Source organism: Trichoderma atroviride, chromosome 6 (genome assembly GCF_020647795.1).
Source record: "Trichoderma atroviride chromosome 6, complete sequence".
Taxonomy (NCBI): Eukaryota; Fungi; Ascomycota; class Sordariomycetes; order Hypocreales; family Hypocreaceae; genus Trichoderma; species Trichoderma atroviride.
Genome location: NC_089405.1, coordinates 3,819,785 through 3,837,842, shown reverse-complemented (window position 1 = coordinate 3,837,842; position 18,058 = coordinate 3,819,785). Strand labels below are relative to the sequence as shown.

The 18,058-nt window shown below is 51.5% G+C and overlaps 5 protein-coding genes across 7 annotated transcripts; 1 reads left to right on the top strand and 4 right to left on the bottom strand.

Moving 5' to 3' along the window:
* Positions 1-174: 174 nt before the first annotated feature.
* TrAtP1_011896 (uncharacterized protein) lies at positions 175-1,767 on the top strand (the record flags this gene model as incomplete). Its single annotated transcript, XM_014084926.2, has 2 exons — positions 175-373; positions 440-1,767. Exons 1-2 carry the CDS (start codon positions 292-294, stop codon positions 1,765-1,767), a joined length of 1,410 nt encoding a protein of 469 aa, XP_013940401.2. The 5' UTR covers positions 175-291.
* Positions 1,768-1,981: 214 nt separating this feature from the next.
* TrAtP1_011895 (uncharacterized protein) lies at positions 1,982-3,742 on the bottom strand. The gene has a single exon (XM_066115302.1). It carries the CDS (start codon positions 3,707-3,709, stop codon positions 2,030-2,032), a length of 1,680 nt encoding a protein of 559 aa, XP_065971400.1. The 5' UTR covers positions 3,710-3,742; the 3' UTR covers positions 1,982-2,029.
* Positions 3,743-4,140: 398 nt separating this feature from the next.
* TrAtP1_011894 (uncharacterized protein) lies at positions 4,141-6,082 on the bottom strand (the record flags this gene model as incomplete). Its single annotated transcript, XM_014084924.2, has 3 exons — positions 4,141-5,258; positions 5,313-5,948; positions 5,998-6,082. 3 exons carry the CDS (start codon positions 6,080-6,082, stop codon positions 4,141-4,143), a joined length of 1,839 nt encoding a protein of 612 aa, XP_013940399.2.
* A 1,505-nt stretch (positions 6,083-7,587) lies between these two features.
* TrAtP1_011893 (uncharacterized protein) lies at positions 7,588-11,042 on the bottom strand. Of its 2 annotated transcripts, XM_066115300.1 has the most exons (4): positions 10,201-11,042; positions 10,022-10,063; positions 9,175-9,909; positions 7,588-9,117 (listed from the first exon to the last, which is right to left on the bottom strand). In XM_066115300.1, exons 1-4 carry the CDS (start codon positions 10,229-10,231, stop codon positions 7,862-7,864), a joined length of 2,064 nt encoding a protein of 687 aa, XP_065971398.1. In that variant the 5' UTR covers positions 10,232-11,042; the 3' UTR covers positions 7,588-7,861. The 2 variants fall into 2 exon arrangements, with proteins under 2 accessions (XP_065971398.1, XP_065971399.1); XM_066115301.1 differs by having other exon boundaries at positions 9,175-11,042.
* A 2,114-nt stretch (positions 11,043-13,156) lies between these two features.
* TrAtP1_011892 (uncharacterized protein) lies at positions 13,157-17,448 on the bottom strand. Of its 2 annotated transcripts, XM_066115299.1 has the most exons (3): positions 15,735-17,448; positions 14,878-15,552; positions 13,157-14,777 (listed from the first exon to the last, which is right to left on the bottom strand). In XM_066115299.1, the coding sequence occupies exons 1-3, from the start codon at positions 16,029-16,031 to the stop codon at positions 13,467-13,469; spliced, it is 2,283 nt and encodes a 760-aa protein (XP_065971397.1). In that variant the 5' UTR covers positions 16,032-17,448; the 3' UTR covers positions 13,157-13,466. The 2 variants fall into 2 exon arrangements, with proteins under 2 accessions (XP_065971397.1, XP_013938976.2); XM_014083501.2 differs by having other exon boundaries at positions 14,878-17,448.
* Between the last annotated feature and the right edge of the window lie 610 nt (positions 17,449-18,058).

The following is an 18,058-nucleotide window of genomic DNA, read 5'->3' as shown; positions in this document are numbered from 1 at the left end:
CAGCTTCCCATTTCCGGTATCTGGACAATCCTGCATGATGATGCTTGATGCAGCCAGTACTCGGGCGTTTTCGCATATATATGGAACAAGAAATTTGTGAGTAAAGGGGTTTCCGTAAGATCCATCCATAAGAGACAGTCTCTCTTTTTTGATATAATAACTCAATAATTATCCTTTGGTTTTTCCATTCTCCAACTTTGGCTCATCAATTGCCTTGGTCATTTCCTGGAGTAAGACCAACTGGAGTCCTGCCCGCCTTTCTACATAATAAGATCATACCCATCCCGCTTCATGACCATGCCAGAGTACACATTAGCAGATGTTGCTGCGCATAATAAAAGAGAAGACTTGTGGATTGTAATCCACGGAAAAGGTACTGAATCCCAGAATGAAGATTTTGCCGTTCGTTCTTTGCATTTCTCTAACAAGGCACTATTAGTCTACGATGTCTCCAAATATGTGCGGGATCATCCTGGTGGAGTTGAAGTCCTTGTTGAAGTTGCCGGCACAGATGCAACTGCTGCATATAATGAGGCCGGACATTCAGAAGATGCAGACGAGGTCTTGAGCACCTTGTTGGTTGGCACTGTTCAGGGTTATGTCCAAAACAGCAAGCCCACCAAAACTGTTCGGCTGGTCCAGAAGCCTGTTGAGGAAACAAAATCCACCAAAAGCTCATCCTCCGCCATTGGCATACTTACCATGGCGGCTATTCCGCTAGCAGGCGGTCTTGGGCTTTCTCTGCTTGCTTCAGAAAGGCGCCTCAATCTTCCTGTTGCCTTGACCAACTTTTCTCATCTCCCTAAGCTATCATCACACTGGCTGCAGGCCGTTCATCTGCCACAAGGAGGATTTGCAAACGGCTTCATTGCTGCTTCCCTCTTTTGCGCCACCGTTGGGGGTGTTATTGGATCTCAATTGTCCAAGTTTACCGAGATTGAGTCAGGCTTCACCAAGTATCCCCCGCACATCAAGAGCAAGAACAGGATAAAGCCCAACCCAAACCTTGCCAGAGGCTGGTTGGAGCCCAAGTCATACAAAGACCTCCCTCTTATTAGAAAGGACGTGTTATCGCCAAACGTCTTTCTCTTTGTCTTCCAACTGCCCAAACCAAGCGATGTTATTGGCATTCCCATCGGCCAGCACGTCGCTATTAAAGCGGCTATTGATGGAACAGATGTCTCGAGGTCATACACCCCAGTTTCAAATAACACCGACCTAGGAAAACTGGAGTTGGTCATCAAGTGCTACCCAGACGGCCAGCTTACCGGAAAATACCTTGCAAATCTCAAAGTTGGCGACAAAGTCCTCTTCCGCGGCCCAAAGGGCCCAATGAGATATCGAAAGGGCCTCTGCAAGAAGATAGGAATGATTGCGGGAGGGACTGGAATCACGCCCATGTATCAGCTCATTCGCGCAATCTGCGAAGACGATACCGATACAACCGAGATCAGCTTGGTCTACGCCAACCGCACTGAAGACGACATTCTTCTTCGAAAAGAGCTTGATGCCTTTGCCAAGAACTACCCAAAAAACCTCAAGATCTGGTACATGCTAGACCAGCCTCCACAGAAGTGGCCCTACGGCAAAGGTTTCGTCACACAAACTGTCATGGCCTCTAAGCTACCTAAAGCGTCTCCTGACACCAAGGTCATGCTGTGCGGGCCGCCTGGAATGGTGAATGCTTCTCAGAAAGCGTTGGTGGCGATGGGCTTTGAAGCGCCAGGCGCTGTTGCAAAGATTACAGATCAGATATTCCTCTTCTAAAAGTATATGTGAACGCATGTTTATGCTATTGATACTATAGACTTTATTTCCTTCGGCACATATATAGGTAGATATATATTTATAGACATTTCTTTGCGGAAGCACCGAAAATTCGTTTTCTCATAATACTGCGTGTTCACTTGGTCTCCAACTTTTAGAAAGCTTCACTTTCCCAACCAAAACTAACTAATACCCAAGAAAAGAATTCATGCATGCTATATAATGCAATTATTAAAAAAAAAAAAAGACATCCCAAGTTCATTCACCAAGGCTTCTCATAATCTGCGATAAACACATCGCGAAGGACACCCACGCCTTGTTGTACCCGATTCAAGCCCAATCTCGCATCAAACGGATTAGCACCATTTTCGTATAAAAATTCGTCAACCTCCTCCTCGATCCAGACAGACTGCCCATCTCTATAATATGGTTTGCGAGGCAAGGCAATCTTGACTCTGGGTCGGATCCCCCGCTCATGCCAGCGGAGAATGAGGCGCATATCATAAAGCAGGCTGCGATAATCTCCGTTATCTGAAAATATCAAAAGGCCGAGTTCAAGTGTGGATAGCGTTGGAGGAATTCTAGTTAATATTGAGATGACTTCGGCTTTTTTGACAGACAGATTCCACAGCCTCAGATGCTGAAGCCGAGGCCAGCGATTAAGGGGAAGATACGTCTCCAGCGACGGAGGCGACTCTCCATCGACAATATCCGGGTCTGTGTCAGCGGCCAAGGAGAAATGCTCCAAATCCTCAGCCTTGGCTAGGGCATGGCGCAAAAGACCGCTGCGAAAAGCTGGCCAGCCCAGTCGCTGCTGTCCGTCAATGTGAAGTGAAAGCTCAAAGCGCCGAAGGCCAGGATGCTCAAGTATCGAGACTATATCATCGTACGCCTTGCATTGCTGTTCAAAGAGGCGGCAGTTGAGCCCAGTCAGAAGTTGCCTGGAGTCAATGAGAAACTCAGACACGTGGTGGTGTCGCCGCTCTTCTGCGAGAGCACGGGTGACAATCTGGCAGCCTCGCCATTGAGCTCTAGCCTTTTCTGCCCAGACGGCATCTTCTTCATTAACCCACGCAGCAGCTGCAAAAGAAGATTGTCCCTCGTGGCGTGCAGGCCAGCCCCGTGGGATAGGATAATTGAAGCCGAGGGGAAACGCTCGAATCATTGGCGTCTTGTATAGCGGACTGAACAGTAGGCCGTGAGCAGCTGGCGTAACAATAACGGTTTGTAACGATGAGAACCGCCGCAGCCCATATCGTAAGGCCTCTAAATCAGAGTTGTCTGCAATCACTTCATCCTGCTGACGGACGAGATCCTGATAATATGCCCACGACGCCTGCATTGGCATCTCAGCAGCTGCTTGCTGCATCCTAGCAGGACTATCCCACTGGCCTGCAGTGTGGAACTCGTGACGGTCAATCTCTCTCATGTTCTGCTGTCGCTCGTTATTAAACCAGTTTTCATCAGTCTGCACGCCTATCTGCCGAGACTCGCTACAACGCAGCAAGTCGGGCCTTCGAGCCGATGCCTCCTCGTACGCAGACCGTGGAAGCCGAGCATCGTCGTAGATGACTTGGATGACGCCATGGCGAAACACCTCGTGGTCGGCGATGGCGCAGAAGACTCTGACGTTGAGGGGATTCGCAGACAGGAAGACGCGGCTGATGCGCAGCGCTGATGTTCTGGCGAGAAGCTTGCACGCCAGACGAAGGTTCTTGATGTCGCTGTTCTCAAGCCGATTCGCGATGTCTGCTAGAAGCTCGATAGGGAGCTCCGTCAGCTGTGGAGAAGGCGGATTAGAGTAACATGGCGCGAGTTTGCGCTGCGGAGAGGGCGTGCTGACGTGGGATCCCGCCGAGAGTAGTTCATCCATCTCGACGGATACACTCTGTGAGCCACTTACACCAGCTCCGACGCTTCGATTCAGCGAGTTTGCCTCCATGATATCACAGATGGTAGCAGATGGCGGTGAAGGGTTTCAGGTCTACATTGAAGGGATAAACGGCACATATATGCATAGATAACGCGTCGGAGAAATGGGGGCTGGTAACGGGCCAGCTGAGCAGTGCTATCAGTAAGCACCCTTGCAGCGTCCGTAATATATAGCACAGTAAATTGCTTTTGGCTGCATGTCTCAGCTCTACGCATGCAGCTTAGCAGTAATATCGCTGTAATAATGTCCCTCCCTTGAAACGTATTACTCAGACTTTCTAACCAGCAAAGCAAAACGACAAGAGAACATGGAGAGAGAAAAAAACGGATCATCGCTTCAATAGCAGCAGTGTGATGTATCAATAATGAAATCTATACGAGTCTAAAAGTACGAAATCTTTTCTTCTATGCCTATACACAACAGAAACTCCCATCCACCACTTATAAGAGGTTAATGCCTGTAAAGGCCCGGTAGTCGTCTGAATGAATAACCTTCTTATTCTTACCATCGAGATCGCACTGGTAAATGAAGCCGCCCAGATCAGACACATAAATGTGACCATTCTTAGTGTCCAGCTTGAGGCCAATCGCTTCCTTGAGATGTTTTGTAAGAATCTCATATCCCCTGGGAGAAGCAGATTTCTCCAAAAGTCCAGCGCCGTCCAACTGAGCCTTGTTCAACGTGTTTCCGAAAGGCAATTCGCCACGATCAGTCCAATAGAGGGTATTCGTCTCTTCGTCCACCTCCAGGTCAATTGGCTCAGGAAGACCACCCAAGAGGCACACAATGTCGTCTCTTGATTGGGCAGATTGGCCTGCGGGAGTTGCTATGTTGGCGGAGAAGATGCGGCCTTTGTTGCCCTTGGAGGGGCCCTTTTGGGTCCAGTAGAATTTGCCCAGTTTGGGGACCACAGCGATACCAACGCACCACTTGGTGTTATCTTCCTTCTCCTCTGGATTCTCAGCGTCCCCAGTCTTGATCAGTAGTTCCAGATCGGAGCCGTCGAAATTGCATCGGTAAACAGAGAGGCCCTCACGATCAGAGACGTAAATCTTCTTTGCCTCGCGGTCAAGGGCCAGCTGCTTGGGAGTGTTGACAGAACCAGGAGCAAGAACGGTGCGGACATCGGTGCCATCAACGTTGGCGGAGTAGATGGCGCCATCATCAGTGTTTCCCGGAACACCCATACAGGTCCAGAACATGCGGCCGCTTTCATGATCTATATCAAGGCCATCAGGCATTGACGTGCCACTGACCAGAACTTTTTCAATCTTTCCGTTCAGGCCTAGTTGGAGAATTTGGCCTCCTGAGCGTAGGTTTGGCGCATCGGCAGCCAGACCAATATCCAAGACAATAATTTTGGGCTCATTCGAATGGCCGTTGGTCGTGGCAGACTTGACCTCTGAGGACGGGTAGAAGCCGCCTTTCTCGGATTTAGTTCCCAGTTTGCCCTGGTCCAGGTACTGTGCTTTCAAGAAGTCAACAGTCTTCTCAGAAGAGAGTCCACGCTCTGCGATGTAATGGCTTTCGATAAAAGCCACTGTATCAAGTCCGACGTCTAATATCTGCGTTAGCTGGGATTCAGGATCCAGTTGCGTAATGCATTACTTACTGTCCATCATCTTGCAAGGTGTTGCGCCGCCATTTATAAACATTTCTGTCCACAGGGAGTCGATTTCCTCTGGAACGGAAACTCCCTCAGCCAGAATCGTCAAAGACTCGCGCTTGATAGCGGCCCAAAGGCGGTTAAAGATGAAGCCTGTTGATTGCTTTCTCGCGACATATGGCAATGTGGCAGCTTCCTTTGATCGCTCAACCATGAATGGGAAAATATCTTCCGTCGTGAAACCGTCCGTCATGAGTTCCACGATCATGCACGCCGGAGGCATATAGTAATGCATGTTCAAGATCTGGGTCTTTCTAGCAGCGGACACTTTCTCAATCATTTCGGAAGACTTGTATGAGGATGAATTCGAGGCCAGGATGCAGTCGGCGGGTGTAAGCGCATCCAGCTCGGCAAAGGTATCAATCTTGAGCTGAATCTTTTCCGGAACAGCTTCTATAACAAGCCAAGCATTTTCAACAGCTTCTTGAATATTATCGAAGGCCTGTGCCTTGCCTGGCGTCATTCCGGTCTTCTGAGAGTATGAGGCTACATTTACCTCGACATAGGCAATGCCGTCGCTTCGCTGCTGTGCACTCGGGTCTCGTATCCGCACGTCGTATCCTGCCGATGCCCAGATGCAAGCTACGAGAAGTATTAGCGTTTGCCTTCAAGATGGACGAATCTCGCATACCTATTCTACGGCCCAGAACGCCCGCACCCAAGACTGCAACAGGTCTGTTCCTGTAATTCAAAGGAGGTTGCCACGTGATGGCCATTGTTTTTATTGCTGTGTAATGATTTGTATTGATGATGTGATGCAAGTATTGCAGTTGATGTATAGAGCAGCGTGGTGAATTTGGAGAATAACAAGGAGATGCTCGGGCTTATAAGGAAGCTGCTGAGGCCTATTTCGCTTTAATCCCTCTCTACAGATCCTTATCATACAAACTGAATGCAACATCAGTAAGGCTACTGTTATTAGTCGGAAAACATGCTGATTGGCGATTACAACGTCATGCTCGCAGACGAATTGGGAGTGCTCGAGGCTCTCAGAATACGTATCTCGTACCAATTAGGAAATTCACTACGGGGAATCCGTTTCCGAGCCTCGCTATGTGGATCTCTGCGGAAGCTTCTATGGCGGCTTCGATTGACGTAGCTGTGCGAATACTGGGCTTTGATTGGCTTATAAGCTGCTGCCGAGGTTTGGATTAGCGTCCCGGCATTGGCATGAGCCACTTTGCTCTCCGGCTATCATGTAAATGAGATGCAGAATATTCGGCAAGTTGATGATGTAGGAAGCGTTGAGTTGTTTTGCAAGAGTTCATTTCTTTGATATAGTCCTCGGAACAGACCTTGTGTGAGCCGGACGATCCGAAGTGGAGAGAAGTTGGTCGAGCGGGCATACTTCATCTTACATGAGACTACGCAACGTCTCTGACCCGACTCACTAAGACAAGAAATAGGAATACATGTGCAATATGAAGAATTGAACTCAAGATTTCAACAATAATATCTTAGCATATAACGCTCAGCTGACGTTACGCCATTTCACATGCTATCACATCTGTGTGGAGATTGACGTAAGAACTATTTTGTCTTTGCACAATGGTGATCTTGGGTGCGTTTGATACACAGTTCCATCTATATCTACCTCAAACGCTGAGATTCCGGATAAAGCTATCCGCATGGCTCTCAATTCTCCTTTAAGCATTATAGCGGCTCAGCTTAAATTCTCCTATTTTAAATAGATCGCTAGACTATATGTGGTTTGTTTGATCTTGGTGGATTCACTACGGCTTCGGGTGGTGGGTATAACAAGTTTTGCGTCATCTTCCGATAAAGACCGCTGCAGCATAAATCCATTTACTGCCGAGTTTTGCCTATACTTTGGAGTATAATCCACATTTGAACTTGTTTACTTGCACCGAGGCACGGAATCGTGTAAAATCCCCCTTTTGAGCCCAGTGCGTGGCCGCCTCATCCGAGCATGCCAGCAACCGGAGCTCAAAGCTGTGGACAGCATAGGAAGGGGTAGCAGTGCACCAGTTCTATGGTAACGCAGGCCAGATCCGGATACGTGTATTATTCCCTTTTAGCCGAGAGAAAGCAACAACATGTAGTACTAATTCGGACTGAACTGCTCTCCGTACGTATCGCAGACATAGCTCGGAACCCCTAACATGGGCTCTTTCTCTTCCGAAAGATGAGTTCCGAGGAATCATGATCCATAAAGACGAATGAAAACATTTTGTACGGAAAAAATCCAGATAGAAGATATGCAAGGCATTGGCTAATTTCAAGCCACAATCCGTTACGCGCCTTGAATGAGTACAGCGAGATGGGGTTATGCTCAACTATTTAGAGAAAGGCTGAGCGGAATTCAAACAACTCATAAAAACAAATCGCGTACTCTCCCTCTCTCTTTCTGAAGAACGCTTTGTATACATACGTATATATACATGTATCTGTGCATCATTCCTGCATCCCATATGTACAAAGCAATAACTAAACAAGACCAAACGTCGAGCCTCACGGCATCCCGCTCAAAAGCCTCAAAACTCCACCGTCGGCAAATCCGCCATGTGCACCTTTGCGCCTCCATACGGCACCAGCCTAAACGTCTTCTTCGGCCCCACGCACGTCCTCTGCAGCGGCGGCACATCCGGCGTGACGCCGAGATACAGCGGCCAGTTGATCTGGCAGCCAGAGACCGTCATGTAGTTTGGCGGCGCGCCCATCTCGAAGATCGGATCCGGCAGGGTCGCACTGCTGCTGACGCCGTGATACTTAATCGTCGAGGGATCAATGGCCACGTTCCACGGCTTGGTGCTCTCAATGTACCAGTCGCGTAGCTGCGAAAAGGGCAGGCCCGAGATGCCGGGGCCGTTGGGGTCGTAGTAGGCGTGCGGCAGCGTCGAGTTCTCGGCGTAGCCAACGTCCAGCGCGTAGAGCAGGTTGCCGAAGAAGACGGCCACGCTGTTGTTGGGCCGCTCCTCGGTCCTGACGCCCGCGATGATGACGTAGGTGATTGTGGTCTTGCCGGCGTTCAGGTTGATCCTGGTCATGCCGGTGGCCTCGTCGGCGTCGACAGTCAGGCGAGACGAAGACGCGCCGGACTGGGTCAGGGTGGACATTTGGCCGTCCGCCCACTCTGGCATGCGCAGGTACAGAGTGAAGGGCTTGTCGGCATCAACAGAGTACGTGAGGACGTTGCTAAAGGGATAGTTGGTGTCACACTCGACCGTTACCGAGCCTCCGTTGACAATCGTCGTCACAGTAGATGGACTCAGCAAAGCGTGTGCCAAGCCGCCGTTGTGCAGCACCCAGCTGTTGGCCACAAACTTGGGATAGCCCTGGGGATGGTTCACGGTGCAGCACGGATACAGCGGCTCCATGCCGAATGTCGTGGCCACGCCGCTGTTTGCCGTCGTAAACACCTGCGGCACGCTGCCGTCGGGCTGGATGGTGCTGAGGGCAAACGGCTGGTTCGGGCTGTCCATGTACTGGTGAGCCCATTTGTCGCCGGTCAGCATGACGGGGAGAGCGTTGAAGATGGTTCTCTCGGCACGATCAGCGTAGCCGTTGTCACCGAGAACCTGGTACATGTAGGCCAGCGAGTAGGCCGTCTCTACGGCCGTGCAGAGCTCGCTGCCCATGTAAGACGACAGGTCACGCTCTCTCTCGTCTGCGAGGATGGACCCAGAGGCCGAGCCGTGGTACTGGAAGCTCCAGTCCACGGCGTTCTGGCTCTTGGCGACCATCTCGTCGTCTCCAGTCATTCTGTAGATGACAGAGGACGCCTTGAGGCCTATTATACCGCCATGAGTAAGTCATCTTCACCCTGACACAAGAGACGGAAACATACCTTGGCCAACATTGACGCCGTGAATCCAAACAAAGTTGGAGGAATTCGTAGGGTCCACTTCCTCCTCAAACACGCCCTCGGTGTACCAATCCGCCCACTTGTAGTTGGTCTGCGAGTAAAACAGATTCATGTTGTCCCACAGCAGGGAGTCCTGGTCGGAGGGATACTTCTCCAGCAGCCACTGGATGGTGATGATCAGATCATGCACGCGCGCCTGTCCCCACGTGCAGTCCACGTTGCTGGCGCAGTTGACGAAGCCCTGGCTGTTGTTGTGCAGCATCTTGTTCGCCAGCGTCATGAAGCGGCGAAGCGCCGTGACAACCTGCTCTTCCCACGAGCTGTCCGCCTCCACGAGCTGCGTCAGCCCGAGAAAGAAGGGCGTCCGCGCCCAAAAGTTTCTCGCACCGCCAACCTCTGGCCCGATCCAGCCGTCGGTGGCCTGGAATCCCAGCACGGTGTTGGCAACGTCCTGGACCTGCGCCTTGAGCCTCTCGTCGTCGAGCTGATACGCCAGCGGCACGAGGCCGTTGAACCAGTACGGCAGGCCCTCGTTGAGAGAGCTGTACTCGGTCCCGCCGCTGCCAGGCGTGTTCAGCCAGCTGGACTCGCTGACGTAGACGTAAAAGTCGTGCTCGTGGCCCGCGAGCCCATTCGCCATGGCCGTCATCTCACCGAGCATCCATCCCCCGGGCTTGACCGAGCCGAGGGGCAGCGGGGAGAACTTCCATGGCCGGACTGTGTGGTCAGAATAAGCATGGGTTCCATACAGGAGTGAATCGCCACTGCGAAATCCCAGCAGGCAAGGCTGCGACAATGCGAGGCAATGCTGATGGAAAGGCTCACTCACGAGTTGCGGTGGCAGCACCGCTAAGCGGTATCTGTGCTACAGCTAAAGCAAGAGTCAACTTGATGTCTGATATCATCTTGAATACGCCCTTGTTCCCTTTGTCCCAAAGCTGTCCAAAAGGAATACAACAGGCTGAAAGAAGGGGGAGAAGAGGAAAGGGATCGGGTTCTTTTTCTTACAGTCCCATGCAGAGCCGAGGCGTATCTCCATCGTCTCTGTAGTTGGCTTTATCCTTTCTTGTCCTATGCCCGCTCTCCCTCACGTTCTACAGACATCTGCCGTCTGGAATCTAGGCAATTTAATTTGCAAAAAACCTCCACTTTGACGGTAACCGAGTTCTCTGTTGGATCGGATCCCTTGTCTCTTTTCTCGTTCTTTGCACCGCACCTCTTCTTTCTAGCTCTCTCTCTCTCTCTCGTCTTGTCTAGGTATTTCACTCTCTCTTTGTGTCTCTGGCTCAGTCCTTTTTCCCCTCCTTTGGCACGCGCCTTTGAGACAGCAATCCAAGGGATAGAATGACTTCCGTTGTCCTCTCTCGTCACCAGGCGGCGGCCGCGTGACTTTCCGTTCTTCTGGCCAAGTCGCGGATGGAGGCTGCTGTGACTGGCAACTGAGTGTCGAGATGTAGAGGGCAGAGGTCACATCGCGGCTCCGGTACGACTCTCCAGCGGGGTTTCTGGGGCCGATACGCCTTAAAGCAGGGGGGGCTGGGCGCTGGGACCCAATAGCGTGCGGGATGCTCTTAGCAGGCGCCAGTTTAGTTACGTTGTAGAGATCAAATGGTTGGTGATTTGCTTGTGCGCGATGATCTGCATCTGCGGACATGACGGCTTCATCACATGGCTGAATGAAGACAACGTGGTGCTCGTGCCATGAGTATCACACGAGGCTGCTGCTGGTTGTCTGGGACAGGCAGCTGACAGCGAATGGTAGCATTTCCATTCCACAAGTGCCATCCAGCTGCTGTAATAGACCTGCTATAATAGACGTGCAATTTGTCTTCAGAGCAATAGGCAGAATTAAAAACATCGAGACATTGGAATAGGTGCCGTTATCCGAAACAGCCGGCCATTGTTATTAACCGAGAGTAATGGACCGTTATTGCCGTTACTGAGGCTACAACCATTAACAGGAATTTGTTGCCGATGGACCGTATGGCTTTGAAACAAGATCAACAGTCTATCGCTACGTCATACCATGAGCGAACTTGCACCTCGGCCTACTTACCCTAGAGGAGATGGAAATTCTCCTCCGCAGTGCTCATAAACACCGTCTTCTCATACATAAGCCATCTGTATGCAATATGCACAAGTCTTCACTACGCACCACTATCTAGATCCATTTGCATCAACTGCTCATTCCGTCCTCACCTCATTCTAGAATGGCGCGCTCCCACAGAATCAAGCATCAGATCAGCCCAACCACCAGCTTAAAAGCCAAGATGCGGGGAAAGCGGAGCAGCACAGCAGACAAGATCACAGCATGGAGCCGAGCTGCCTCCGTCCAGTCTCCAGTTCCCATTTCATCTTCATAGATCCAACGAAGAAAAACATGATCTCGTGCCCTCTCTTCAAGACCCAACAGCCAGCCATATCTGATTCCCGCTCCAATCCCAACCAAGCTTGGCCCAAAATCCTGCCTTCTTATACATGTAACCAGTCACAAAAATCCTCACCTTTTCTCTTTTCCTTCCACATTCCACCTAGCCTAGCAAAAAGCCAGTGCGTGTTTTTGTGTCTCTCCATTAGTCAGAAGCGTTGACGGATATGGAAGGTGGCCCAGCCCAGCTCACAACGAGCCCAACGACCGCCGCATTCTTTTGCTAGGAACCGCCCGGTTTTGATGCTGGCCTGGCACGATGTCAATCACTCTGCTGCTTGTAAGACCGCAACGGCGGTGAGTCGGTGACCCGGAGGAAAACCGGTACATGTACATGTCTGATCCATCTTTGGTCCCGAGTTGGACTTATACGGGCCGAAGTACCTACTGGGTTCATGCCCTGTTTAGGATGTTGTAGCTTGTCCACCCATAGCCGCGCAATCCGTTTCAAAATACGGAACATACATGCACACTCGCAATCAATTACCTGCTTACCTTACCAGAAGCAACAAAAAACCCCATCCAGACAGAAATAACACCGTATAGAAAACACAACACAGCCTCCCCCTTCCATCTCCCTTGACTTTCCAAAATCTACGACAAAGAGTACCTATACATACCAGCCACAGGCACTTTTCAAAGTTCACACCCCCCCCTCACTTTACTACCCATTGCCGAAAACGGTACAAAAAAACCAGCGAGCCATGCAAGGCTTGCGGCAAGGTTCTGGAATCGAACTCAAACAATACCTACAAGTACCTGTATAAATGCAAATAAGTATCTTTTCTCACCTCTCATGTCTCAATTACCTTGCCTACCTTACCTGCAGGTCCATAATCTATTTCCAGCAGCCTTCATCTCCCTTATCAACATAGCCCCCTATTTCTCACAGCCAATTCGTACCAGCACATATTCGTATCGTCTTAGTAACTTCCACGTAAGAAATAGGCCCCGTAAGTGATTACAAACAAATAAAACGGAGCTGCGCCGTTTTAAAAATACAAAGTACTAACAAGTGGCGCGCTCAACTCCGCGAATCCACCATCACGAACGTCAGCATGAAAGGAGAGACAAGAAAAAGGAAAATAAGGTTCCGTCCATCCAGCTTGACCCAGCGCCATGCTCTGCACATGGAGATCTGACAGGATCTGGGCCTACTTCCACCAGTAGTACGCAGTAGGTACACTACCAACTTCATTTAATCTTCTCTCGTAATGCCCTGCCGTGAGGCTCATCCCATCTCCAAGTCCCATCTAGCCCCTATCCAGGAACTTACTCTGCTGCAGCACATGTGCCATTTATCAATCATGTGGCTATGTAGAGCTTCGTGGAAGCAAGGGAAAATCACGTTTTCGCCGTTTTTCTCTCCTTGGAGCTAGTAGGATGACATGTGCCGAGACAAAAGTATAACGACGCCATGTTCCGAGCCGAAATTTCCGTGTCTTGGGACATCGACGAATGTCTCACCTTTGAATCATCAAGACTCCTTGCTGCTTTCGCGTAGTAGACGTACAACATCACTGCATTCAAACAAGGCCCTTTGTGATACATGTACTCATTTGATCGCTAGATACATGGCGAATCGCCGTATTAATCTATAACTGCAATGTCGTCGATCACGCCGAACATGCTGCTTAATTAGTTTAAATGTCAAGTCGAAACCATTCACGAGTTCCGCCCCGTCTATGTTCATACATATCCCATGCGCCTTTTACCATTGAAAACAAATAAGACAAATATTCCCTCGTTAGAACCCACTCGATCGGTTCGTATGCTACCGCTTCCAGATTCTCCTTCATGCCTGCTCAGACTATAAACCACACACGTACTGCAACGTTGCAGAGGGTTAAGAGACACGGTTGAATGTGCATTTGTATCTCCAAGTTCCTCCAAAATGCTTTAGAAAAGGAAAGATAGGACAAATATAAGACAAGTGTACAAGGTTGAGAACGTGTATTCGAACTCGAACCAGGCGGCCTGACCGCCGAATGCAATCTTCTTGCTCTGGGTGGTGGGGTGCGCAACCTTGGTCTCGGCATCGCGGATGAGGAGATCTTCTCGTTCGGGCATTCGAGGGGGGGTCAATGGCGTAGGCGACGGGAGTCCAGAGGGAGCTGCAGATGAAGATGAAGGTGAGAGGCGGCCAGAAAGCGTGTGTCACCAGGGCAATGAGGATGTCTCTGGTGGAGTGGCTCTGCTGGAAAAAGCAGCGGTACGTGACGAGGGTGACGGCAACGAGCGTCAGGTAGACAAAGGCGAGGTGGAATCCGGCCATGTAGTTGACAAGGATGACCCATAGGCGGCGGAACATGTTCTTCTTCAGCTTGGGGTCGCGCTCGTTGAGGGCTGAGGAGATGGAACCGGTGGGCTTGAAAGCTTGGGATTGTCCTCCGAGCCACTTGGGCAGGATGAAGGCTCGGATAAGACAGAGAGCAATGTATGGCGACATCCAGAGCTGGTAGCGAGAACCACGCTGGCCAGTGTGGTAGCCGGCAGGAATGAAGAGGACAAATTCGCAAAGACGGTTGACAATGGTGTTGGCAAAGCACGCGCGGATGAGCCATCGCAGCTGGGTATCGTTGGCGTATGCGACCAGAGGCTTGCCCATGATCAGAATGATGGGGATGGCGAAAAGCGAGATGGAGAGCAGGACGGTGTAGACACTGAGAGCGGCGTAGAGGAAACCAGAGAAGCGCTGGGCAAAAGTCATTTGGCGGACCTTTTCACCCCAAAGACAAAAGTTGAGCTTGAAAGACGTGTCCACAGTACCAATGGCCCATCGAGTACGCTGCTTCAAGTGGCTGCCGTAATCTTCGGGAACGGTTCCAAACTGGAGGGGTTCGTGGACATAGGCCGTCTTCCATCCCTTGCCGAGCATGAGGGTCGATGTAGCGACGTCTTCAGCCAGTGAACCAAGAGGAAAGTTGCCGATTTGCTCCAAAGCCTCCCGTCTAGCCACGTAACCAGATCCAGTGCACCAGGCGACGCCCATGGCGTCCTTGATGGGCTCGATAACGTGAACAAAGAAATCCAGGGACTGCGCCAAGGGATCGGATGGGGGCGTGTTGTAGAAGAGCTGAGGAGGACAAACCAGGGCCATTTTGGGATCCATGACAGCATGAGGAAGCAGAGCACGAAGCCAGTCTCTCTCGGGGATCTGCGACGTCGGTTAGCGAAAATTGAGCAATAAAATTACGATTGTAGCGAAAAAAAACATCTTTTTTTTTTTAACTCTCCCGCCCATTTTTCAAACTTACCATATCAGCGTCCAGGGCCGCCATAAATTGGCCAGCGCCACCAGGCAACAAAGTAGTCTGCTCCAAGCCGTAATTGAGGTTTCCTGCCTTGAAATGATGGGGCTGTCCGGGAATCTTGGTGCGGGCCATGTAGTAGAGGTTTGGATAGGTGTGCGAGAGAATAGCGCAAGACCGCTCCAAACCAGCCGATTTGCCGTCGTCCAAGACAATGACTCGAAACTTGTCAATGGGATAATCCTGATCACAGGCACCGCGAACGGTATCCATGACCAGCTCGTCATCTTCGCCGCAGCAGGTGATGAAAGCGTCGACGGTAGGCACATCGTTTCCCGTCAGCCTCATCTTGGGCCTGTTTCGCTTCTTGAGGGACCACATGGTCCAGGTGTTGTGCATGAGTGATGGAATGGCAACTGCTAGCTCTACGGCAATGAAAACCCAAGCGGCGGCAAAAGTGAGGCCAGACGCCTTTTGCGCCAAAATAACACAGGCGATACGAAGGCCCAGGTACGTCAAGTAGATTCCGGTGTTGAGCACGGTGAGAAGAGGCGTGAGGGTGTAGAGGTGCCTCTTCCAGCCCTTCCAGATGTCGGCATCGTCGCGGTCGTGCAGAATGGCGATTCCACTCTGATCATCACTGTCGCTACTGCTAACCTCTTTGCTCGGAGAGCGGCCGGTCTGTGGCAGAAGCTCTGTTAGGCTTATATGACTTTGAATCTGCAGTTTCAACGAAAATACGAGGAGGGACGTCAGCGGCGACTTCGCGGCAAGAGTCATGGGTCAAGAGCATGCGCATGCAATACAAACCCATTGTAGAGTTGACGGCTGGAGGTATAAGTGGAATCTGGGGAAATAAGTACCATTGGAGTAGACGATCTTGAATCGGCGAAAATCAAGTGTTTAGACGAAGACATGTGGTCATACGGCGTCGTGGCACCGCTTCTTAGCGTCAGGGAAGGAGAACTGCCAGTTCCTGCAATTGACGGCGGCCACTGAGGCGAGGCGAAGTCGTCAGGATTGACCCGACTGGAGCGGTTGGACCTCATGTTGTCGTTGAGCAGGCGAGGATGCGAGTCGTCGGACGCGGTGTGCTGATGCTGCCGGAAGCCACCGATCTCGACCATCTCCTCATACTCCTCCTGGTGGCTTTGCATCATGGCGGGCAGGCTCGTGGTTTATGTGGCTCGGCCACAAGCGAGAGAAGAATGGCTGCAGTTGAGCTGTCGAGGGCCTTGTGCGGGGCTTTAGCGAGGCAAACACCGTCAAGGCCGGGCTGATTGGGCTTTCTGGGGCACAATGGTGAATGGCGTTTGGATGCGCGTGCGGCACTCCGTATTAGATTTGCTAGGAAAAGTGTATCTCGGCCAAATAAACGAAGGTTGGCTGCTGGCCACGCGGGTCCTGGTGTAAACGGGCTGCTGGTGGAGGAGACGCTGCGCAGGATTTCCCCCGCAGAAATCGGTATGTACTAAACGAATGTAAGCAGTGAAGCAATTCACCGCAGATGATGATGTGGGAGGAGGGAAATAGCAGAGGTTGAGGAGCAGAAAAGAGAGAGGAGAGCGAGGTGAAAAAGGAAGCGGCCGGTTGGGAAGGAGACAGGACGTCGGATACTAGCAGATGGAGGGCGTGAGGTGTGGCACAAGTAGCGGTACAAGGACCCTCTGAGGCACCGATCTGGGTACAAGGAGCTACCGCTAGTGCGTGGTACGAGGTTGGGACTGCGACAAGGTGTGCGGTACGAGGTACATGCGCTTCAATATCGACTGTGTGCGTGTGCCGTTTGATGCAATGCACAGCAGCACACAGAGTTTGAACAAGGGTAGACGGTGCTCGGAAGACACTGCATTCAGTGCAAGAGTCTTGCTTTTTGCTCTCCAGCCCCCGGAGCTCAACAAGGTTGGCCATGTAGATGCGCCATCTCATGCCGCGCTGCAAGTATCGAGACAAACTCGCTGTTACATCCACTGCGAGAGCTCAGCGGGAACAGCGGGTGCCAGTGGGCGCCAGTGGGCTGTCAGTGGCTCGCGCTAGCACCACAGCTCCCAGTCAGTGCTAGCAGCGCCAGCTAGGCCCGGGCAGGTGTCAACATGAGGAGCGCCTCTTTGTGCGATTCTTTGATTGACGGGAATCCCATTCGCATTCGATGCCATAGGCGGCGGTGCGGCTTACAGTAGCCTGTAGGCACCAGTAGCGCTGGCCAGTAGCGCTGTCCACCAGAGGCTAGCGGGAGCCTCAGCACCAGACGCAGGTACACAGTACTTGGGGCCGCGGGCGTGCACAAGCGCTGCCTGGGCCGTGCGCAGCCCCGGTTTTCGCATCGTATCGTGTACTGGATACGCGCACGGCCGACCGGGGTGCGCAGCGTCGCAGCATTTTTTTTCTCGTGTTCTGGCGCTGGCGCTGCGGCTTGGGCGGATAAGGCAGAGCAGCTCCAGGCCTGGGCCTATGACGACGCTGGGCTGGGCCGGGGGGTCGAAACGGGCTGGTGGCAGGCTCGGAAACTGACCAGATGCAGCGCAACGCAAGCAACGTTGACACCGGCTCTGAATAAGACACCAGACACCATCAGTCAGCACCCTCTTTTTTTGCTGTTCTTTGTTGTGTATACATGTACTCCGTGCATTGCCCTTTTGCTCCTCCAATACGAGGCCGGAGTGGCGTGACGTGGGCCTGGAGGAAGGGGGTGAATCATGTACTCACACGCTGTATGCGGTACAAGTACATTCAACACATTTGACTCTGGACGATTCATTGCGACTCGCATTCGTACATGTACTCTCACTTCTGGAAAGCTACAGCTACAGCTACAGTAGACTCCTGGTAGCAAAGAGGAGCACGTTGCTAATTTTGGCTCGCACGCCAAGCCGGGGCATCGTCAGTTTACACTTTACGTCAACCGGCTTGACGGCGACTTTGACATGCAGCAACGGCGAGGAGGCGTGCGGAGTCGCTGGACATTAGGATGTGCATGTGCGAGCAACGCCGATTACCTTAAGCTGTATGCTTGAAGCCATGATTTCTAGCTTACTTGGCCATGGATATGCTAAATTATAAGTCTCTCTGCATGCGCTCCTTTGTCTCGGCTGTTTTCTCAACTTTCAGGTTTTTCACCTCTTTGTCTACAGTAAGCCGCCTTCCCCTCGAGACATTGAGCTGACGAGTGCAAAAAAAAAAAAGGGTG